This window comes from Danio rerio, chromosome 3, assembly GCF_049306965.1.
Source record: "Danio rerio strain Tuebingen ecotype United States chromosome 3, GRCz12tu, whole genome shotgun sequence".
NCBI classification, from domain to species: Eukaryota; Metazoa; Chordata; class Actinopteri; order Cypriniformes; family Danionidae; genus Danio; species Danio rerio.
The window spans coordinates 32587423-32612500 of NC_133178.1; the positions used below are offsets into that span (position 1 = coordinate 32587423).

The 25078-nt window shown below is 35.4% G+C and overlaps 1 protein-coding gene across 50 annotated transcripts in view; it reads right to left on the minus strand.

Annotated features, from left to right (window-relative positions):
* Positions 1 to 3113: 3113 nt before the first annotated feature.
* Positions 3114 to 25078, minus strand: part of cacna1aa (calcium channel, voltage-dependent, P/Q type, alpha 1A subunit, a) — a 156211-nt gene continuing 134246 nt past the window's right edge. For 16 of the 50 annotated variants that reach the window (XM_073944635.1, XM_073944634.1, XM_073944636.1 and 13 more), the window contains 5 exons: positions 24717 to 24852; positions 21429 to 21542; positions 10679 to 10880; positions 10349 to 10593; positions 3114 to 6844 (listed from right to left, as the gene is read on the minus strand). In XM_073944635.1, coding sequence (XP_073800736.1) covers positions 6224 to 6844; positions 10349 to 10593; positions 10679 to 10880; positions 21429 to 21542; positions 24717 to 24852 — 1318 coding nt within the window. In that variant the 3' untranslated portion in view covers positions 3114 to 6223. The remainder of the gene's footprint in view (positions 6845 to 10348; positions 10594 to 10678; positions 10881 to 21428; positions 21543 to 24716; positions 24853 to 25078) is intronic. The other 34 variants (XM_073944630.1, XM_073944618.1, XM_073944628.1 and 31 more) reach the window with 5 other exon arrangements.

Sequence of the window (25078 nt, forward strand, 5' to 3'; positions counted from 1 at the left end):
GTCTGATTAACTTTTGCTAAAATAAAATGTAAAAATATGGATGAAAAAAGAGATGTAAAATAATGGGTGAAACCACAAACTTATTCTCTTTCTTTTACACACAGTACTCAGCAAATATGAGTACACCCCTCACAAATCTCTTTTAAATTAACATTTTTATTAGGAAGTTATACAATATTAATAATGTGAATAGACATTAGCCTAGTCGTTACTGAAGCCAAATCTAGAGCTTGTCTAACAAAATAACTAACGATAACAGTCCAAAACCTAGTACCCCCCAAATGTATGTTATAGAAAAACATTAAATCCAAGTTTATAAATTAGGAAAAATCAAGTGAGGCAAAAAAAAAAAAAAAAAAAATTGTAGCTTGTATTTTTTTTCTTTTTTTTGCAATAATTTGGGAAAAATAATTGAATAGTATTATCTTTCAATTTCTAAATCTGTTTGGTGAATAAAATATTGTTTATAAAATATATCTGTTTAATAAATCTACTTTGTTTAAATTCACCAAATTACATTGCCTATATTCACTGAGAAATGGAGAAAAATAATCATTTTTTAAAATGGGGTGTATTTAATTATGCTGAGCAATGTATGTACAGATCACAACAAGCGATTACACCAAATTGTTTTATTTTTCATATAATTAAAACTTCATTGCTGATAAATGGGTAAAACCTAGTGAGCTATATGATTTAAAAGATAGTGGCAAGAATTAATTGGGTAGTATTTGGGGGCTTTGACACACACACACACAATATATATATACATATATATATATATATATATATATATATATATATATATATATATATATATATATATGAAATTTCCTTGCACTGTCAAACATAATTTGGGAAATATTTAAAAAAGAAAAGATAATATAAAAATAATATTAAAAAATATTAAAATAATATAATTTTTTTTTTAAATAATTTAAAAAAAGAAAAAAATCAAAGAAGGGCTAATAATTCTGATTTTAACTGTGTGTATGTGTATATAAATATTTATGTATATATACAATTGAAGTCTTATTATTAGCCCTTCTTTATTAGCCCTTCTTTAATTTAAATTTTTTTTTTCTGGAGAAAGTCTTATTTGTTTTATTTCGGCTAGTTTAATCTAGCTTAATTTTTTAAAAACAATTTTAAGGACAAATTTATTAGCCCCTTAAAGCTTTTTTTATTTTTTATTTTTGCTAGTCTACAGAACAAACCATCATTATACAATAACTTACCTAATTACCCTAACCTGCCTAGTTAACCTAGTTAAGCCTTTGAAAAATATCTTGTCAAATATTATTTACTGTCATCATGGCAAAGATAAAATAAATGTTAAATGTGCAAGTTAACATTGTACTATAAAACACACACACACACAGACACAGCATTTTGATGTAGCGGTTGTCCACCATGTACAGTAACGGTTAATAGCATCATGAAAGTGTTAAATATTGCTCTGCGCACTTTCCCCAGACTGTACAGTATTCAAGCAAGACCCTTTAACCCCTGAAGCAGTGGTGGTGTCCTATGACAGACTGCTCCTGTGGTCTGATCCCTCTGTGTGTCAGATAAGGATAACACAGAACAGGACTGCTATATACCGCTGCAAACAAGAGGACACATTCAGCTCTGAGTACACTCACAATCACACCCTCTTTTGCTGAATGAACAATCTTTGGGAATTGTGTAATAATCAGCAAATCAAAACAAACGGGAATTTCAGATCTAAAAACTCCAGACTCAAAAAAACAGTAAGGGATTTTATTTTCTTGACTCTTTTATTTCTTTCTTTTTTTTGTGACAGTAGTCATATTGACGTGCCCTGAACATAGTGTTGAAGTGTCTCTCTCTGTCTAGTTGGCAGAAGAAGAAGAAAAAAACAGCTAGAAACAGAAAGAAAGAAAGAAAGAAAGAAAAACAACTTTCAAAGTGATTTTCCTCCCCAGAACATGTTTTTTGTTTGTTTTAAAAAATAGAGCATAAAGGAATATATTACTTTAAAAAAGATTTATCTGTACTTGTGTTTTTTTTTCTACAAAACATTTTTTTTAATTCCTGCAGCTGACTTTTTATCAAACGCTGTGGCATGCACATTGCACATGCAGTTCTCAAGGTAAATGCTTCTCTACATCTTTTTTTTTTTTTAATTTGTGACAAAAACTTGCTTATTTTTTATTTTTTTTTGTTGAATCTTTGTACAGTGTGGCTCCCACATTAGCGTTGTACTTTAAATAGGCATTTGTTTTTGCCAAATATGAACAGAGGTTGTTAGTAATGATGATTTATGACAGACAATGAGAAATGTCAATGTTCTAACCAACCTACCGCATGTGTTTTCTCTTACAGCTTCACACACGCACACAGAGACTGAAGTTGAGAGAACATCCTGCATGCAAATGAGAATGAGATCATTCACAAGGTGATTTTTGAGACACACAATTCTGAAACACTCTAAAAATTTGGGTTGTTTTCAGACCACATTTGAGTTTGGGTTAAAAAATTACATTTCAAATATTTCAGTGCGTTTGTCCATATTTTACTCAAATTTGAGCTGAAACAACCCATTTTTTTAGTGTAGCAATATCATTCCCCTCTACGCATTTTCCAGCTTAAAAAGGCTTCATATTGCATATTTAGATTCTGTCCTTGTAAAAAGTAAATCTCTCAAGCTAACTGCCAACTTTAGATAAATGAACCCAAAAAAAATGTTTTTTTAAACTGCTATTGAGGACACATACACTAAATAAGACTGAATTAAGGCACTGATAAATCTCAGTAATACATTCCTAAGAATGTAGTTCTCAAACTAAATCAAGTAATAGCAAGGGGACAATTTTACTCACTAGTCGTGTACACACTAATCTCCAAGTAAAGCCACAGACTTACCAGTTTTATCAGTAATGCTACATACAGGACTCGCTCAAGGGGTTGTGAATGATAATATGTTAGTCAATGCTACATACATTGTTTCATTTGCGCATGCTGCAAAGTTGGACCCTTTCGGCAGCGTGTCTTGTGTATGCGGAGTCATTCTGCCTCGTAGAAGAAGGCTGAGATGACGATGGATAATATGGGCAGAAGAGACACAAAGATCAGTGGGACACAACAGACAGGTTTTTGGCAGAAAAGGCCCGGTCATTGTTTTCACCCATGCAATTTGATTGGCGGTGTTACATGTTTCTGTGCAGTTTGATTGGCTGTGTTACATTTCCTGAACACAGAACGGTGCACCATCGGTGACAGACACATAGTACTACTCTCAGTGTACAGGTCATTGACATAAAAACATGGAACAGAAAAAGGTGAGACTGACGGGAGCCAGCAAAATCACTGGCTGCCGAGCAGTGTGGATCACAGCGCCATCTGCTGGTCAAGTAGAGGTAGTGGAGCTCAGTTACCTTCTCGCCATTCAAATTTCTTCAGGACTTTTAGGCCTGGTTGAGGCTGAGATATTTATGCCATTTCTGCTGTCATTTACGACAAAGCTGCTTGTTTTCTGTCTTTTTTTTAAAGGGGTAGGTGTGATATTTTAAGTCAAGACACTGCAGGTGAAGAGGGTAAAAAAATAATAGCTATTACCATACTTCTCCAACTGATTGATTGCTTTAAGCGTATACACTTTGTTTTACAATCTTTCTAAAATGTTTTAAATATGCAAATGATGCATTAGATCATTAAATATATGGTAATTTGCACAAAAATGCATCAGCTCAAATTTAAAACTCAAAATAGTTTTTGGTTTTTAATTATACTTTCACTCAAAGGTTTTTGGGGAATGCCATTTTTATGCCTCGTGATTCAGTAAATGCTGCAAACAGCCAGAAAAGAACAGTTCCCTCTGTAAAAACATTAACAATACAGACATGAATAAAAATGTGGGGTTTGGGGTGTGCAAAAGCTACTGAGGTTGAGATTGCTTAAATTGTGATGAAACCTTAATTTTTCTAATATGCATTATAATTAAATTGTTAAACACCCTAAAAGTGAATTTTAACATTAGACTGAAAAAGCCCAAAATATTCAAACTGACAGGTGTTTTTGGCTGCAGTGCCTTGCTTTAAATGAAATGAATTAACAGCAACTTATTCTGTGATTGCATTCTCAGATTCTTGTAATATATTATTATTGTTTTGTCTTTACAATAAGTGTTATTTTAATAATTGTTGGGCTTCTGCCCTGCTGGTTGAAAGCCACTGGTTTAAAGGTATACAAAAATTATAAATAGATAATTACAAAAATAATGTAAATCAATAAAAATATTTGAAATTATTTTAAAAGGAAGATACTAAATAACAGAAAATAGAGAAAATATCTCAAATTGATCTATAAAATGTAACCTAATTAATCCTCGTCAGCTTATATTGTTTAGACATTATAGACGTTTATATCACACTTACATGGTCGATAACTAGTCGGCTCATCCTCTACTTTCTTTTTTCATTGCTTTTTTCCTGCTTGATAAAAAGTGTTCACAGTTACAGAGACTCGAGATCAGATGCATGCTTCGAACTGTCATTAACTCTCACTGATGTGTCATGGAAACAGCCCAAGTGGAGGACGTGGACTGAAGGTCAGATGGGTTTCTGTCATGGCCCATAATGATCACTATCACAGAGCTCCACACACCATCTACACAAAACTCACATGAAAACAAGTATGGCAATACAAAGAGCAGCTGAGTCAAATACAAAACAGGTAGAAAATGAAATCAAAATCATCATCATCATCATCATAATTATCTTCACCATCATCAATAATTATCAGCATTTATGTGATCATCTCTATACACACACATTGTCATTATCAACATGAAATCATATGTAAAGATGGAGCGGTTCTCTCTCTCTTTTCTCCCCTCGACTATATCTCTCTCTCACTCTGCATTTACCCTGGAAGACTGGAAGAGCATGTTGTTTTAGTAGTGTAAAGGAAAATCGCATGTCCTTTGCTTGCTTTATGTGCTACTACATCTGCATTCTTGTGCAAGTGAGCTAATTAACTATACAGTGAAATAAAATGTTATAAAATGTCTCAAGCTTAAAAGCAATTGTGCTATCCATTTATTTTCCATTCATAATTTTTTACTGTATGTGGTATTTGGCACCAAATCTGGTATAAAACCTTGCAAACATCTCTCTGATCACCCATTTGCTTTTAGTTTGAGTGTTAGCAATGGCTTCTTCTCTTCTTGAGAAGAGAGGGATCACAGAGAGCCATGAAAGAGAGAGAGGAGACTTTGATGAGAAAGAGAGAGAGAACGACACGGACGTGACAAAAGAGCCAAGGAATCGATCCCCCCTTCCCCCATTTTACTCAAAGTTTCTTTGTGTATTTTTTTAAACTTGTTTTTTTTTTGTTTTCTTTTTTTTTTTTCAATCATGCAGGATTTCCAAGGGATTTATTTTCTAGGAGTTCAAACAAAGCTGGGCAGTGCAACAGAAGATTCAAACTCCAATGTTTCCAATGAGAAGCAGAAGACGAAGCCGTAGAAGAAAGAGTGAGGAGCTTTTTCACTTTTTTTCTCTCCTATTAGATTTTTTTGTGTGTGTATGTGTGTGTCTGTGTGTTTGTGTGTACGTTTCTTTTCTTGCGTTTGGGGTCTGAAGTGCAGGGTGGGCTTAAATAATTTTAGTTCAGGTGAGAGTTCACCTCCGCCCAGATCCGGCTCCCACCCAACTTACCCGCACCCCCTTCCACTGGGATTATTAATAACAGTAAACACAGATGATAAAACTCATCAATATTTCCCAGCATCTGGACTGATTTTTGCAATAAACGAATCTCCAGTCAAGTTCTGTGAAATAAAAAGTGATTCATCGTTTTTTTTGTTGTTGTTGTTGCTGTTGTTGTTTCTTTGAATGAGTGCTAAAGAGTTCATAGCGTCTCATTTCTGGAGGGACTGCGTGAAATGTCCTGGAAAAAGAAAAGTTCAGACATTCCTCCTCCTTATCAAAAAAACCTGTTTGTTTTCTTCAGAAAAAAAGGCTAAAAACAAGATTTCATATTCGCCAGGCTTCATGTTCACTGCCAGCTTTCAGGGAAACACTCGGCAGCAGAGGAATTGTAAAAGAAACGAGAAATAGAAAGAAAGGAATCATGCCTTGATTTCCCCTGTGGACATTCAGCACACTGCCGTGTGTTTCCCTGGACAGATGGGCCACTGTTTGAGCGGTTGTCCGTTCCAGAAAGCGCAAGGACTCGGCCCTCCCTGTCCCAGAGGCTAGCACCAGTCATCCTCGTCAGTCTCACTGTAGGGTTCATGGAGGCCCTTTCTGGGCCCTCTGGGATGAGGAGGTTTATGAGTTCCAGGGTGAGCGGGCGCGTGGTGGTGTGGAGAGGGCGAAGACGAACGGTAGCCATTTGGCATGCGCCGTGGGTGCGCTTGGCCCTGAGGAGGGGTGTTGTGGCGGGAAGTCCTAGGGGAATGGGGGTGAGGGTTGCCCTGCACAGGGCTTTGCTCGTAGGATGGAGGCTCGTGGTGATTGAACTCATAGTCTTGGTCGTCATAGAAGCCGTCACCCTCCACGCTCTCTGCAGGCTCGGGGCCCCAGTGTGCATGTCGGCCGGAGCGGGGAGAGCCGTGGTGGGGTGGTGACGGGTGGTGATGAGGGGGAAGCGGGGGCTCGGGGCCAGTCGGACTGAAGCGCCGGGAGGTCGGGGTAGGGAGTCGGCTCTGCTGGCCAGGAGGGGGGGTACTGCTGATGGGCTTACGGACCACAGGTGAGTAGGTGACATGTGGCCGGGGTGTAGCAGGGGTTTGGGGGAGCTGACGGCGGCCACGGCGGGGGGTGCTGGTCCCGGAGGTGGACGGGACTGGACTGCCGCTTACTGAACTACTGCCCTACATGAAAATGGAACAAGGCAAATAAAACAGAACCACAAAATTAACCACACAACAAGAAGAAAGACAGTAGGAGGTGACACAGACAGACGAGAGCAACGAGAGAGAAGAGCACAGCCACAACAGAGAGAGAGAGAGAGAGAGAGAAAGAGAGATGCAAGAATGATAAGACATTGCAAAACAGTAGAGAAAAGCGACCAATGCAAACAGCCATAAAATAAACAACCAAACATTAAGCAACATATCACAGGAAAGAGAGAGGACACAAGGAAGAAAAAAAACAACAACAAAAATATCGTATCGTCAGTACAAATGAAACTGAAATAATGGAATTCATTTTTACTGGTTACAGTATTTCTGGTTGGGAGTATTGAATATTGGTACAATAATAACTAAATAATAAACAGCATAAAAAAATAAAACATCCTGTTTTTTAATAAGAAATAGGCCTTTTGCTTTAGTCATTTTCTTAATCATCAATATTGTTTTCCAGTAAAGGATTAAAAACATGTTGTAATGTTTGAGTACGTTTTTATTCCCATCAAGGCTGCAATATTTGATCAGAGTACTTTTAAAATGTGGTAAGAGCAGTAAATCTGTTTCATGAGCAGTAAATGAGCTTGATGATGCTGTGTGGAATTATCGGAATGGAATCCGATGAGACTGGTGCAGAAATAATGTTCACAGATAAGCTAAAGCAGTGGTTTAGCACAACATTTTTAAGCCCAAGATCCCTAACCTTGGCCTAGCTTAAAGGCAAGGTCTTCCAATAATAATTAAAAAACAACTGCCAGAAAAAATAAACCAAAGATTGCATTTCCAACATAAGACCTTTAATAAAAAGTTTTGTACTATGTAAAATGCACTAATTAACCTGCAGTTGAGGTCAGAATTATAAAAAAAAAAATAAAAACTGCTTTTATTGTAGCCAAAAGGAAACAAATAAGACTTTCTCCAGAAGAAAAAATATTATCAGATATACTATGAAAATTAACTTGCTCTGTTAAACATTATTTGGGAAATATTTTAAAAAACAAAACAAAACAAAAAACAAAGGGGGGCTAATAACTCTGACTTATATATAAAACTGTATATATTTATATTAATACAGCATAAAAATCTTTGACAATGCACCTGGAAGCTATTTGGAGGGCTGAAAATGACAATAAACTGTGACACTGAAACATGATCATTATTGTGACAATGACAGGGATTTTATGAAGTACCACTTTAAACTAAAAAAGATTAATAAAATGGATTTCAGTGATACTTTTGTACTACATTGGTATTTTATAAATTAGCAATAATAAAATTCTACAAATATTAATAAATAACAACATCAACAATAAACACACTAAAATCTTATAACATAATTCAGCAATTTTATCTGCCGTTTTGTACTCTATTTTCCAGCACCAATTCACAATGTTGGAAGAGAATAGTTTCCAGCTACATATTTCTGTAGGTACTTAGGGTCCATTCACAAAAAAATTTGAGGTGAGAGGTGCCTTTTAAAAGTCTTTTTCTTTTGGCAGTGACTGTTTTGAGCCCTGCTTATGGGCCTTGTGCGTGTCATGTTTTCGCAGGAGTGCTCGGCATGCTTAAAAAAAGAAAGGAGAAAAGTGCCTTGAGGAACGTCATTCCAGTTGCATGCTCAAGCCATTCTAAACACAGTTGTTATTACCAGGATCAGTAACACTTTATAATAACTACACACTATAAATCATTAACTAAGCATTAGCATCTATTGAATTCATTATTTGTTAAGCATTAACTCTACATTAACAAATGTTAGTAAGCAGTTAATAACTGCAGCAACAAATGCTCTATTCTTAACTTATAAGCATATTTAAAATGTGCTCAACAATTGTACTTTCATACTTTGTGAAAGTTTGATTTTCATGACTAAATTAAGAATTGCATTATTTACAAACTATATGTATTAAAGAGTAGTTAAAGGTTTAGAAATAATCCAGAATGAGTTAGTAAATGATCAATAAACTATTCAAGTTTTATCTTATTATTCAGGGATATACTAATAGTCAATTTGTATTCTTTATTAACTCAACTTCATGCAGTTTGGTGACCTAATATAAAGTGAGGACTATTTATGCTTTATAAATCTCTTAAAAATGACAATTAAAGGCTCAGTATGAACAGTACATCTTATCTGAAAAGCAAAATTACTGTAAAGTTTAAACATTGCTGAATAACATGTGTGTCAATATATGACATAAAACTGGATAAAACAACAACAAAATAATAGTTTAAAAATATATTATGATACATTTGAATGTTATTTAGTGATGTTTAAACGGTACAGTAATTTTTATTTTAAATAAGATTGCAAAGATTTATTTTTCTTTGATACAGTTTCATTTGTTCATCTTCAAATGAATAGAAATAAAGTCGTTCTTTTTTCCTGTTTAGAATTAAACTGAGCCTTTAATTGTCATTTATAAGGGATTTATAAAGCATAAATAGTCCTCAATTTAGATTAGATCACAAAACTGGATGAAGATGAGTTAATGAAGCATTTATTAACATTCAAATGAATAAATACTATATGCTTTAATTATATATATATATATATATATATATATATATATATATATATATATATATATATATATATGTGTGTGTGTGTGTGTGTGTGTGTGTGTGTGTGTGTGTGTGCGTGTGTGTGCGCGTGCTCATTTGAATAGTTTATTAATTTAATCAATTACTAACTCATTTTGAATGATCTTAAAAAACAACTAACTATGCCGAAAGAACTGGTTTGTAAATAATGCAATACTTAATTTAGTAATGAAAAATAAATCATTGACAAAGTATGAAAGAACAATTATTAAGCACATTATAAATGTGCTTAAACTTTTGTAGCTGCAGTTGTAAACTGCTTACTAACATCTGTTAATGTAGAGTTAATGCTTAACAAATAGAGAATTCACTATTTGCTAATGCTTAATAGATGGTTCATCGTGTATAGTTATTATAAAGTGTTACCCCGGGATCTATTGGAAGAGTGATAAAGATCTATCCAGTTGATATCAGATTATTTTGTGATCATGTGGGGAAGCAACTGCACTATTTATTTATACTAAAAACATTTTAAGATTGTGTTATAATGCTGTTCTGTGCAGACTATGAAAACACACAACATATTAAAGTGACTTTGTTGTTTCTATAAAACAAAACAGGCAAAAGTATGTGATGTCATTAGCATGGCAACACAGGACTTGGCTCATGTCACAAGTTAAAATGTCTTTTTTCTCTGGATTTTAAAATGTAGATAATATAAGTACATAAGTCAGCAAAATATATAACACTGTGGTTTTGGGATATTTTAATAAACAAATCATATTACATATTGTGCCTTTAACCAGGCAACTGTGAAGCCAAACAAATCTGATTAAGAAAATGACTATCAGTTCAATGCTTTAAAAATGTTCAGCTGTTACATGCGTCTAGAGATTATGAACACTATGCGAATAAACGGCCCACCTGTCTGTGAGTCAGACACTCTCTGCCCTCACTGGGTGAGCGGGACCAGCGGCGGTCTCTCTCTCTGGACTGTCTGTGGCCGTACTCTCCTCTGTCTCTCTCATGACCGTAGTGCTCCTTATCTAAAGAGCCGTGGTGGTGATGATGATGATGATGGTGCTTGCGGTCTTTGGCTCGGCCCCGGTCTCTCTCCTTGGATGGCAGGTCTCCTGATTGTGTGGTTGTGCTGAGGTCAGTTCCAAGACCTGGTGGAGAATAAAGGCATTAGCAGAAGCTCTCCTATTTTCTTGATCATTTTATTACTGCTGTTTAATATGTTTAGCTTCAAACCTGTGTCAGCATCAGTGTATCGGCTCAGGGAGCGTTCTGACGCCCGGTGACTACGGTCTCGGTGGCGATGCCCATGCCTGTGACCCTCTTCTGGGATAACCCTCTCCATGGCATAATCCTCACCTCGCATGGAGCGTCCTGCACGCCCGTGTCCCAAAGATGAAGCCGAGCGCTTCATAGGACTGTTATCTGTGATAGGCTGCTGAGAGAGTTGGCACAGAACAGAGAGAGAGAGAGGGAGAGAAAAGAAAGGGAAGCGAAGGAAGAGAGAGGTTTCGGTTTATTGAAAATTAATGGGACTGGAAGATTTGAGAAGGGAGCTTCATTTCCGTATTATTAGTAAAGGCAGGCAGATGATTGAATGTTTGGCTCCATTTACACCTGGTATTAAAATCAGTCCCAGGTAATCCTATTATAATCAGTGCTAACAGTTTTTCTTTTTTAACGTCTTAATTAGAAATTTTGTTGACTTTAAAGTCTGTATTTACCTGGTTTTATGATGAACTTTCAGTAGCAGCAGTTTGTCAGCTGAGATGTATGACTGTTTCCACTTGTGTTCTAATTTCCCTGAGACCGGTACCTCTTATTTCATCATGTTTTCATAGGAATGACCAGTGTGATGCCTGTTAATTTTTGAATAGAACTTACAAGTGTGTTGGAAAACTGGCATATCCCTTTAACTACCCCACCAAGAAAGAAAAATGTTTGGATTGCATTTCTTATCTCCTAATGTCGCCAATTAACACTCAATGCATTTGTTTTCAATACATCCCATAATTTCTTAAATATCAGCCTCCACCAAATGGTTGATATGTTGGTTTATGGTAAAAGTACTGGACTTTATACCTTAATACATATACTATGGCAAATCTGAAAATATGAAGTGTAAGACTAATTTAAAGACACAAAATAAAACATTATGAACACAAAAAAGCCTTTTTTTTAAAAGTATGCCATAACATATTTCAGATTCTAATTTAACATGTTTTCTTGTTGCTGTTTTTTTTTACAATAAAACCAAAATCAAGTGTAGTAGTGCAACAGTATTATGTTTTTTTTTTCTTATTAACAATGAAATTAACAATGCTGTGTGTAAGCCATTATTTAAAACAGTCATTCTTTAAATGACTGCTACAGTCATTATTTAAAACAGTAAAAACATGGTCAACCTTTTGGTAGAGGGACAGTTAAAGGGTTAAGTAAACAGCAACTACAATTTTCCTCATGATTGTTGTGTTGTGGTATAGTGCAGCGAAATATTAATACTTTGTTTTGGTCCATTTCCATACAACACTGCACATGATCACATGGATGGAGAGCAAGTGGTCCTTTCAGAGAAAAATGATGATAAAAGCTATCTGAACATTTTTTTTTGTACTGCTCCCGCAATTGGTCAAAAGTGCGAAAGCTCAAAACATTTAGACCTTATTTACACCAGTATTTAGCATCATCCACTTGTGGACAGTTTGACAAAAAAGTATCTTTATACCAGGTGTAAAGACAGCCTGAGTCACTTTGCAACAGCAATTAGTCACTACAGCCAATGGTCTGCTATAAAGCATTGTCTGGTGGTTTTGAGCATCAGTGGGTTTTAGTTTTTTTTTTAATGAAACATAATTTGTGGGGTAATTCTGTTTAATAAGAGGCTGAGTTTGTAGGAAAGAAAACACCCACATGGACACTATTTGACTGCTGGCTGTAGTCTGTCTGGTGTGTTCTAGTGCAACTTTTTTCCCCTCATGCAGGCGATGCAGTGTGAACTTTCTTCAGCAATGCCTCTTGTTTGTGTCCAACCCTACCCTGAGTTGACCTTTATGCTTAATATCCATTAACACTGTATTATGATGGTCCCCCAATGGTAATTTTGCATGTATGTTAACTTATTCTTAACTTACTCCACAATTATATTTCAACTAGTAAACATTAATGTTGCTTATAGTCAACAGAATGTATAAAGGGGACATCAAAATAAACTGTTACCCAAATGGTCATCTTTATTTCAAGAGCATTTGTTTAGTGATTTTATTATGGCACTAAAAAACATCCCTATACACATTTTTGCTCAGTTAAAAATGAAATGAACACTTCTCTGCAGCAAGAATGGAATTAATTTACATGAATACTGTTCCTTTGATTCATCAGAGAATACCAAAAAAGCTGTCAAGGTTTTTACAAAACTATAAACAACTCAACCACCCAAATGTACACTCCTACATGTTTTTTTGTGTGTGTGACTGTATCAGCACGACAATGTATTAATACCAGGTGTAAATTGAGTGTATGATGGGGTCACACTACTACAGTTCTGTAGGTCTGGGAGTTGGTGTGGCTTGATTGTGTAAGATCTTGGCTGACACTAGCAAACAAATGCACAGATTCACCATTCGTCATGCACAAGTCAGAGTAGAGCAGAGAGACAGAATAAATATAACACCAAAGGTAATCGTGCTCACATGCATCATGGTCTGCATCTATAAAGTCAAAATCCTCATCCATGAATTGACATCCTGCTACAACATCAGGGAGAAATGCATTTCTACCCTCTCACAGCCATGCACACCACAGAGAGAAAATAGGCTTCAGTAAGGATGTGTGGGGTAGCAGCAGATATTTATGGTCCGGGTAGAGGGACGTGCAGAGTGAGGTGGTTTGCAGTGGCTCAAGCCCTGAACCCTCAACCTAATTATATACATAGTATAACCTGTACTTCTCACAAAAGCAATTATTGGACTGTTTTGGCAAAGCTTCACTATTAAACACTATATGAGGAATAAACTGATCAACAATATTTTCCCTGATTTCATCCAGCATGCAAACGCCATAACCTGGATTTTGTTAGTTTGCATAAGTAGTATGTGACAGAAATCCGTCCTCAAGCCAGATTTAACCACATTCAGGCACAGCAATTATTTCTCAGTAGGCAAAAATGAGATATATTGGAAATTCTAACTTTTTTCTTTGCTGAAAAAAAAGATGAATATATGTTCTTGTCTTATACAGACATTGAATCATTGGTACAATTGTAGAAACCTGAGAATAAGTGTTTAATGTTACATTCATAAAACAGTGCTTGCGACTTCTGGCGAGATTCTGAAGCGGATGGACACTTTACTATCCCAATGAATGGAAGTAAAGTGACGCATTTGACAAATCTCTGTGGGTGTAGTATGTTTGAATTTCATTCATACTACGCACATTCATACTTAATAACATACGTTAACATTAGTGGTTGCGAAAGAAGTTTCAAACCAAATGTAGTACCTACTATACAGTATGCGAGTTTGGATGCAGTGCTGAGACTTTAATAAAGTCTTAGAACACAAATTTACTTACATCGTCAGGTTATTGATTTGCCTGTAAACTGATAAAACGGGTTATTTCAATAAACAGAGTTTCAATGGTTATCAGGTGTGCATGTAACCATGCTCACTGACTCGTTTGTAGAAATCCAACATTCATAGTCATACTGCTCATTTGGAGTGTAACCTGCAGAAAACCTACAAGTGATAATAATAGCTAGCTTATTTAAATAGCCCTGCTAGAAGTTTTTAAAACATAAACTGTGCTCTGCAGTGTTATATTTAAATGTCATTTGACAGAAAGTATACTTGCATTTCTCAAATTATAGTTCTTTAAGATGTATGTTCAGTAATTAGATATATATCTAGGCTGCGTTTACAGTTAACAGCAACACCTTGATTGCATGAAGCAGATTGGATCAACAGCCAATCAGAACACAGTGTTTACACATTAACATAAAGTGGTTTATGTATTTGATAACTAATTGGATCTCTATTTCCCACAAAATATTTAATCGATTCTGCTGAGTGGAATATGCAAGAAAAAATGTTTCTGCGACTGTTCACTATATTTGCTACCAACTTGATTGTACCCTCAGCTAAAAACTGTATCTAAGAAACCATTAATAAACAATTTTTGTAGCGTAATGCATTAAGAAAGTAAAAGTTTATTACAAAAATAAATATATATTCTATGTACAAACAAGCTACAAAAAGAACGCAATGCGCTTACGGGTATAAAAATAGTTTGTGTGAAGTTAATCTGTGGATGCAGACATGATGGCTGGATTACATGTACTATATTCTGAAAGCTGATCACATTGCATCCTTGACTACCCTCAAACCAGGACATGCTGATGGGATAACATCCAATCACAAACACGTTTCAACTTGTCTATTCAATTATTTGGAAGATCCAGATTTAAGACGCTTTTTAATGCCAAGTGTAATCACAGCCTTATTTATTTGCTGTGAAGTAGTTGTGCCTTCATCGGGTGTTTCAACAGCTATATTACAGTGTGTAACACAGTGACATCCACACTTTATTTAACTAAAACAATAAAGAAAAACAACAACACAAAAAGTCCCTCTTTTCCCATGTGACCCACTGAACACCTAAAGATCTCTGCACGTCTCTGTTCACAAACACGGTCTCTCTCTCACACACAGCACAAATAACTGCACACTATAAAAACTGTGGACAGATATGCACACATAAACATAACATGCACATGAACACAAAGCACATAATGAGTGTTGCAGAGCACACAGACAACATATATACATTAAAGGGGAGAAGACCAGGAGTTTCTTGCTAATTGATTTGCGCATAGTCTAAAATGTGTCTGTATGTAACAGATAGTAATTAACAACGTTCTACTATTACTGTAAGTGCCAAAGAAATGTGTTAGACTTAATGCTGGCTAATTAGTGAATCGTTGTTTTTTACTCTATTTATTTCATGACAATTAATTTCTTTATGAATGAATTCATTCAAATCAATGAACTGATTCAATGATTTATCAGCATCATCACTAAAAATCTTAACCAATGTCTCACATCAAATTTTACTTACTAAAGTGATTGTATATAACTACAATTGTGTCGTTTTAACCCTTTGATGTACAAACTATAAAAACCCCTTCTAATGCACAACATGGATCTAAAATGAATATTCATTTCCGATGTCATTGCCTTCTTCCCTGGGCATTTTATTTTTGGTTTTATTCTTTAAACGAATGTCTGTCTAAAATGTTAAAATGTTTATTTCCATCAAGAAAAATATGTATATATATATGTAATATCATTGTTACTTACAAGCATCAAATAGAACAAATCAGCCATGATTAGTTGTGAAACATGTGCCACGTGAACAATATTTAGCAGTAAATGAATTTCTTTTTGCAGCAATTAGGAAACAGCAAAGGGTCCTATACAGGGCCGGAGTGGGACTCTTTTTCAGCCCTGGAGTTTCAAGCCTTAGACCGGCCCACCTCAGTTCACCACTGACTATCTTAAAATAAGGTCATTTCCAATTCAGTTTCTAATTACAATATCACGTCTTTTTTTTTTTTTTTTTTTTTGAGAAAACAGCTGTTTTAGAACTTCAAATGTTCAACAACCCTTACAGTATTTTATGTCTTAACAATAAAAATGAAAAAAAAAAAAATCTTCATAGACGGGGACCGAACCCTGGTTGGCCACATCTTAACCTAATGTGCTAACCACTGTACCACCACAGCTGTACGTTGAATGGTGACTTATCTAGTTATATCATCATTAACCTGCAGGCTGCATCTTGCTCACGAGGTTACGAGAAAATAGATAACAAGAGCAGAGCTGCGGTAAAATAATAAATAAGAAGGCTGTGGTCAAGTAAATAAATAAATTATATTTAAAAAGTGTGACTGCTGAGAGCAACAGATTCTGGAGCTAGGGACACCGGCCCTCGCGGCCAAAAAACGGACCGGCCCACCGGGAATTCTCCCAGTCCTCCCTATTAGCCAATCCGGGCCTGGTCCTATATGGGTCATTTTTGACATTTATTTTAAAATTGATGTTCGAATATAAAAACTGCACTTAACATAAATGTGTGATTTAACACAATATTTTATGAAAACCTGTAATTGTAAACAACTAAATGCATTTAACCCAAATTTTCTGCAAAAAAAAAAGGCTTAGCCATGATAGAAATAACACAGCAAAATAATATAGCTTTATTAGACCCATGGTGTGCATTAAAAGGGTAGTGATAATAATTTATATTCAAAGAGTAAAAACAAAATATAATACAAGGCTTTGAGCTGATAAAAAAACAAGTTTATTGAAGAATTCCTGGAATACCAAGTGATGAAGTTTAAATCTTGCAAAGATATATAAAAAATAAACTTAATCGGGTCACTTTAGACCCATGTTGTGCATTAAAGGGTTAATATCTCAAACTATTCTTGATTTAAAGTCTGTGCGAAATCAAAACATACAATAATTATTTTGCTAGCTCACATTGTTATTCTTTAGGCAAACAATTAATCGATGCAAGTTAACCCACTAAAAATTGTTTGTTTTGATAATCTAAATAAAAAACTGACCAATTTCTTATGCATTTGGTGTGGCGGTATTTCTCTGTTGATGTCAGTTTGACACCTATATATTCTTAACCACTCCTCTCTTATCATTAGTTTGCTGCCAGGCAATAATGCACAAATAGAAAGCCCCGCCCCCTACTCAATATTCAACTTCAGTTAAATTATACTGTAATAAAAGTCTCAGCCACTTCCAGTTTACATGATTTTTAAATATGCTCGACAAGATTTATTTTGGTATATAAACTGCTATACATTTAAGAGTTTTAAAAAATGAAGTAGTATTTATCTGAAAGAAATTAAATATCTAATGAATTTATCATTTTGTGTGTATGTTTGTGTGGTTTAACCTTGATTTTGAATCCAACATTATAAAGTTAGGAATAACCGACAACGCTATGCATTATGTTCTAATAAAGTCAACAGACCAGAGTAAATTATTCTGTTTAATACTACAGTTAACACACCTAAACACACTGTTCAGATGTTGTATTTGTTAATGTTTTTGTTTTTTAAAAGCTCCTGTGTGTAGTTATGCATCTTATTCAGAGCCTTGCTTTAACAACTGAAATCATCTAGCATATAGAGCTCTAATGTGGTCAGTACTTGTACTCAACTACTTTAGTTGTGCTTTATCTGAAAATAATTGCATACACTAGAATGCTTACGAGCCAATCAGAATCAAGCATTCAACAGCCCCATAGTATAAACATAAATAATCTGCAGTGGACGAAATACTGACTCTTCTGTTTGAAACACAACAATGCAATACAGCTTACATTTTGTAGAAGCAAACTTTTTGTTTTCTATTTAATCATTATCATCATTATTATTGCTATTATTATTATAATTATTAATATTACTAGTATAGTATAGAGTCGAATAGGGTGAAATCTAGAGTGATAATGATTGTGATTGTGATTCACATACAGTGAGATTTTCTCCCCGGTGACGCCCTTTCCTCCGTGGCTGCTGCACAGCCATTTCCATACAAACACAAGACACAGCACAAACATGTCCATACACAAAGCACACAGGGCCAGATTTAGACAAGACGAGGTACATTAGCCCAGGCATGAGAGAGAAGGACAGAGAAAGGTGAAGAAGGGGATTCATGCAGGAGTAAACAAGGATAAAAGAGGAGAAGGGATAAGGAGATATAAAGACATAAATAGAGAGAAGAGAGACACAGAGAACCTGGTTAGACACAGAAGCAGTGGAGACGGAAGAAAACACTTACCACAGCAGCACAAACACTGAGGGCCAGAGGCAGTGTTAGAGACACGGCACAGTACAGTACAGTACAGCACACATAATGACACAGTGAGCAACAGTACACTGAACACAACACACCGAGAGCTCACACACATACAGTACATGTACAGCAGGAGACCACACCATCAACACTATCTTCCGTTTGCTTTCTAAAAGTCATGTAAATCACTTCTTCACTGCAGCATATTTGAGTAAAAATACACAACACACATCACCATTCAAAAGTTTGGGGTCTTTGAGATTTTTTTTTAAATGCAGTAAAATATTTGTATTGAAAATATTACAATTTAGAATGCTTATTTTAGAAATAAAGGTTGTTTATTTAATTTACATGAATAATTGTTTATTTGTGTGATTCAAAGTTGGATTTTCAGCACTTTTACTCCAGTCTTTATTGCCATGTGATCCTTCAGTAATAATTCTAAGATGATTAATTAATAATCAAGAAACAAGTACAGTTATTACCAGTGTGAGAAAAAATGTCAGTGCTATATTTACTAGTCTGGATGCTTTGATTAATAAAAAATAAGCAGAACTATGGAAGCTTGTTTTCACCACAGAATAAGAAATACCTATTCATTTATTGTCAAGTTTTATTCCCCAATTTTGATTTGTTTTACTTTTTTGCTGTTCTGAGTTTGTATTTTGCATCTCACTGTTCTGAAAATTCTCAGTATTAGTATTCAGAGCCCTCCGAATCTTAAAACTTTATCCCAGGTCTAACTTCATATCTCTCAAGCCTGAGATATCAAGCTACTACAAGATACGTTATCAATGTCTTTGTGACTTTTAATCATTTGGATGTGTCTGTAAAGTTTCAGCACAAAACACCCATCAGATTATTTATTATAGCTTTCAGAACATTAGAATTTTCTGCTTTGAACACATTGTAGCTGTTTTTGTTGCCTGTGCCTTTAATGCTCGATCTTCCCACCGTTCCCACTTACCTGTCTGACTGTGCCTCAATCTCCACCTCAGCTGTGCCAGATAAACAGCACAGTGACAGACATGGAGGAAGCAGCTCTCACTTAACGTTTGTGAGAAATACTACAGTAAGAACCTTACTAATGATTATTTGATGTATTTGTTGTGGAGTTAATTCAAGCCTTTCTGCAATGATGAGTCACTCAATGTCTTTGCACTGTTATATCCACTGCTGTATGGATATTCGTTATGTTAATTTACAAAATAAACCTGGTTTAACACCAACAAAGCGGGATAGAAGTGTCTTCTTTTATAATTGTACTGACACACAGCTGTGGTGATGAACTACGAATCGATTTTTCTGACTTTATAGACATGCACTGTTTTAAATACGTTTTAAACTCGTAAAACTCATTCTTGATCACATTTTATGATGAATGATCGCAACCGATTTTTTTAATCCCAGTTGCTTTGCCCAAGTCCTGTTTTGTTGATATAAGTGTTAATACAGAGACATGTTAATACGTAGTGTCAATCAAATCAGTGGACTGGGAAACCGCACTCCTACGTCACGTTGCGGTGGGCCTCAAAGTGGGAGAGATTTGGATCCTATTTTAACATCAGGAAATTAAAAAAAAAAAGATACTTTTTGTCTTTATATCACCCCTAAATGACCGTGGACAAACTATACCTACACACAGATTTGTCCAAACAGCTCCCAAAAGATGATTTTTGTCATAGGTGCCCCTTAATAAAATAATAATAAATACCAATCTTACAGACCCCAAAACTTTTGAATGCTGCTCTACATTAACACACACTCACACACAAACACATACTCACACAAATCCACATTTCAGTACCAACTCCCAACTCACTGTTTACTTTACACTTTCAGTTTTTCTGAACTTTATGATCCTGAATGAAATGCAATTAAAACATGGACTTAATAAAATAGAAAAAAGATTGTGGTCAATTATGCGTAAAGTAATCAAAAATTTTTGATGTATAAGTTTAGAACTACGCAAGGATAATATAGGGACATCGAGGAAGTCAGGGTTAGCCAAATCCAAAATAAAAAATATAAATTTAAAGGCTCAAAGTGAAAAAGGCAAAGAGAAAGAGAGAAGTACTGACATACTAATAAAATACTTAAGGAGACAGGATGAAAAGATTTATTCAGGAAAAAATGAAGCAAACCCAACCCTGCTTTATTCTGTCAGCTCCCACAGCAAAATATGCACAAGTTTCAGATTCCCAGCAGATGCAGTATGACATCTGGGTTTAGAGTTTTATGAATATAGGACATTCAGATGTAGTACTCATGTGACATACTGCTTAGTATAATGTGTAGAGGAGAAGTGGAGTCTATTTTGGGTCAGTATGAATGAAGAGGAGGCTACGCAAAGGCCAACAGTGAGAAATATGAAAGAAAACAAACAAACAAAAGACTTATTTCTTCCCTGTTGTAGACCTGCATCAAATATGCATCATAAGTAATGAAGGTGCATGTTGTAATATGCTAGATATTGTATATCTAGACAATTATATTAAGTGCATGTTTGAATGCAAATTATGTATTATTAAATACATCACATCAAACACATATTTTGATCATTACAAATACTTAAAATGCATATTTATGACAGGGTTGCTGATGAAAAATTTTTTTCTTGAGGAGTGCTGCAAGGGTCTGTTTTGGGCCCATATTTGTTGCTATTATTGCACAATTAGAAGGCATACTCTTATCAATTCTTAAAATATTCTCATTGATAGAGACACTACTAGAAAGTGACACACTACATAATCCAAAGTATATAAACAAATATGACCCCCTAATGAAAATGAATTCATACTCGTATAACAGCTTCTACTTTTCTTCTATAATTGATTGAATGCATCTTTCAGCCATCTATTGAGGATATAACTTAGCCACTTAAGATAATTGACTTGTCAGTGTGACTCACAATGGCATGTACAGGACATCAGTCTATTTCAGATTCTAAAATTGGTTCTCTTAGCTGACTAACCGGTCACTTTTGTTTAATGCATAGGCAGAAATGGGAAGTGGGTTGTCTGGAGGGTCAGGAAAGGAAAGATGGATGTGAAAAGGGGGTAGAAAAAAAGGAGGAGGAGAAACATGAAGGAATGACAGGATGAGGCGCTCACTTGGTTGTCTGCTGGGAGTCGAGGCATGGAAGCAGCCCTGCCATGGCCTTCCATCGGCAGATATTGCTCTGTGTCCGAGTACCCGTCCCGCCCCATCTCTCTCATCTCTACTGTCTGCAGAAACAGAGGGAGACCATGCATGACTGCCCAGGGACAGCAGGCAAGAGTGAAATGCCAGGGGCCTGGGAGACAGGCCTAAGCATAGTGAATGGAAGGTGGACATCTCCACCTTCATCTCTCCCTTCACCCTGTGGGGAGATGCAAGAGTAGCAGGACAGTCCTGCCCCAGCTTTTGTTCTATACATGACTAATATTACTTCTGCAAAATGTAGGATCTGATGCTATTAGATGGTTGAATGCATGCAGGGCTTCAATATTAGGCTTATCAAAAGAAGACCGGGAGACAATCTAGACTCTCGTCTACTAACATTCCGCAGGGGAAGAAATGCTAATGCTGTTCCGTTGTGCAATGTACTGTAATAACGTTATATTATTGCAGAATGCAAACCTTTCTAAAGGTAGGATTCTTCTAACCTGTGCAACTTTATTCTTTTTGTGGCACACAACATTTTCTAGTGGCCTCTTTTCCATGAATTTAAATAAAAGTCTTTGAAATCGATGGGAGTGACAAAATCTGCAGATATTTTTGTTTTTTTCTATGGAGAATTTTATAAAAAAAAAAAATCTGCGGAATGATTTTAGAAGAATCAGAACTAAAAACTTGATATATGAAATCAACAAGTAATATATTTTTTACTTTTATTTAATGTTTACAATGCAAATATGAATTACATCCACTTATTTGGTAAACAAAGCGAGCCTCTCATAATATATCTACTAAAAGACAGCATGTATTACTTTACAAACTGTATTGGAAATAAATCAACTGAACATTTTATTATTATTTTATCACAATAATATTAGTGAAACTGAATAAATAAAAAATGTACACACACTAACACAAGTATATACATAGACTCAATCTGAGGAAATCTGCAGATTTCTGCACGTGCTGATTCTCTGTGGACCTAGCAATGAGCCATAAAAGTGTCTTAAGAGTGATCTAAATTATTTGTGCATTATAATCGAAAATTATCTGAAGTTCTAAGACTTAAACTTAAAAGAACAAAAAACTCAGGGCTGTAAATGGATTGAGTCACGGAAAGAAACTAAGCACCGATTCGAACAATGGCTTTCTAAATAGTTGAATGAATTTACAAAATCCGATCCAATTCAAACATGAATCAGACATTGCTATCTTTCTTTTTTTTTTTTAATAAAGCAAATAATACCTCAGTTTTAGTCATTAAACTACAATATGGCACCACATACTTTTGTTTCAACCTGGAGATCCCGTAGTCATTGTCATTAGTATTTGAAAAGGATGCTCGGGATAGTCTTAAAAAGTGTATAATTGTGTTCCATAGAAAAAAGTCAAATATGTTTTGATCCATATGAGATTGATTAGATATGTTTCATTTTTTTAGTTTTCAAATTAAGTGAACTGTACATGCAAGCTCTAGCTGTATTCAGTGGAGATCAAAATTAGAGAACAACCTATTTTGAGCTCATTGCTAAGGTGAAATATTAACCAAACATCTTCTCTTGAGTGTGATGTGCCTTGCATACTAATGAAGCATTCTTGCAGAAGTAGATCAAGCTGATAAAAAAGCAAAGACCTGATTGTCTAAAACTAAATTTAGCTCTGCAGCTAAACTTTTCTGTGAGCATAGACGGGTTAAAACTGAATAAAGAATATTTGCAGTTGAGAAGTCTTATCCTTTTAATGTTGTGCAGAGAATTCGTAGAAAAAGAGGGCGTATGTCTGTGGTGGGGCCAACGGAGCACTGGAGAATGATTGAAGTGATGAGGTGATAAATTCCACTAAACTCCACCTGTTAATATCAGCTGTGTATAAAAGCTGAAGTCAGGGAATGAAAATTGTTGCGCACCTCCTGAATGTAACGCATTTTGCATTGAATTATTCATATGTATCCAATATATTACTAATAATTTTGACATTGAAGAAAAAATTCTCCCGACCTTTTTTATTGATTACGCATAGAATTGTTAAAGTCTATTTGTCAATGTACTGGGCTATCGGTACCTACAAATTACCAGTTTTAAGCATTTCATGACTTTCATATATATTCCATATTTCATGAGTTTCACATATTCTAAAGCACAATGTAAAAACTTTAAAATGATAACTGAAAAAGATCACTGATCTAAAATTATAGGACACTTTCTGATACCGACCAGCTTCTGGTGTTTATCTGAAACCTGGAAGTATACTTCCTGCATGTAACTAGCACCCTAACTTTGCAGTTTTCACTGACTTAGCAAGATTATGAGCTGTTCTAAAGTGACTGAAACCTTACCCTTACCTTCCTTTACCTCAACACCCTAAAGCACTGTTCTACTAGGATGGTATATAAACGGAAAGTTTCCTCAAAATATGAAAAAAAAAAAACATAAATCAAAAAGTAAAAAAAAATGTGCTCTAGTTTTGATCTCTACTTTAAATTACTTTAAAGCTTTTCTGTGTCATATTTTTTTTTTAAACTGCATACGTAGCCTTCCTTATAAATAATCTACCATATGGATTAAAGCAGCTGTCATAAACTGAATGAATAGTTGAGCTGGGCAGGAGTGTCTCACCTCCTCAGTACAATGGCACTCAGGACTGCGGAAGGGCTTAAACATCCTTCCCAGGCAGCCGAATATGAATGCATATATTCAATGACATGAGCTTCACCATACAAAAGCAGACATGTGAAAGTAATAAAATAATATAAACGATAACAGAAGGACACACAGACTAAGGGAAAATATAAGAAAGAGAATAAGAGAGTGGAAGAAAAATCCGCTGAATTTTATTTTTACTCAGCAACAGAGAAAGGGCTTTGTTGCTGTCTGACAATGAGATGCACATGAATGAGAGATAGAATAAACCTCGCCATTCAGGTTTATGAAAACAAACCGCTCCAGTGGACACCCTCCATAAAAGACTGCGAATATCTGATACGCTGTCTTGTAAAGGCAAAAAAAACATTATTGATCCACTGAATTGTCCAATGGTGTGACATTTTTCCAGCTCAAGTGATTATCATGCTGTAAAAGAGTTATTATGCTGATGGAGAATCCATTCTTTATAAAACAGTGGCTCTTACATTGTATTGTTTTATTGCATACTCTAGTTTATCTATATTTCACTGCCCTAAACTCATTTTCATCCATTCAGGCATTTTCAAATACTGTCAATTGGACAGGACGGACTGTGTGTACCTGAGACTGCCTTCTGTTGTCTGTGGTGTCATCTGGATGTTGGCCCTCTGGACTCCAGTTGCCTGCTTTTTGAGAAATCTCCTGTGCTCGCGCTGTCACCCATGATTGGCTCTCTGGGATCCTTTCATCAACAGGCCTGACAACACAGCCATATTTAGTCAGATTATAAGGTCTTTACAGCAACTGAAGCGAACAGTGCGCTGTCTGGTTTGTCACCTATTTAGGTTATTTAGGTATTTAGGTATAAGATCTTTCCCATAAGATGTTTAGCTGCAAGGTAGATTAATCATCAGTAGCATTGATTGTTTACACTGTACTTGTTATGAGCTACTATTTAAAAAGTGACCAGCCTCATTTAATTA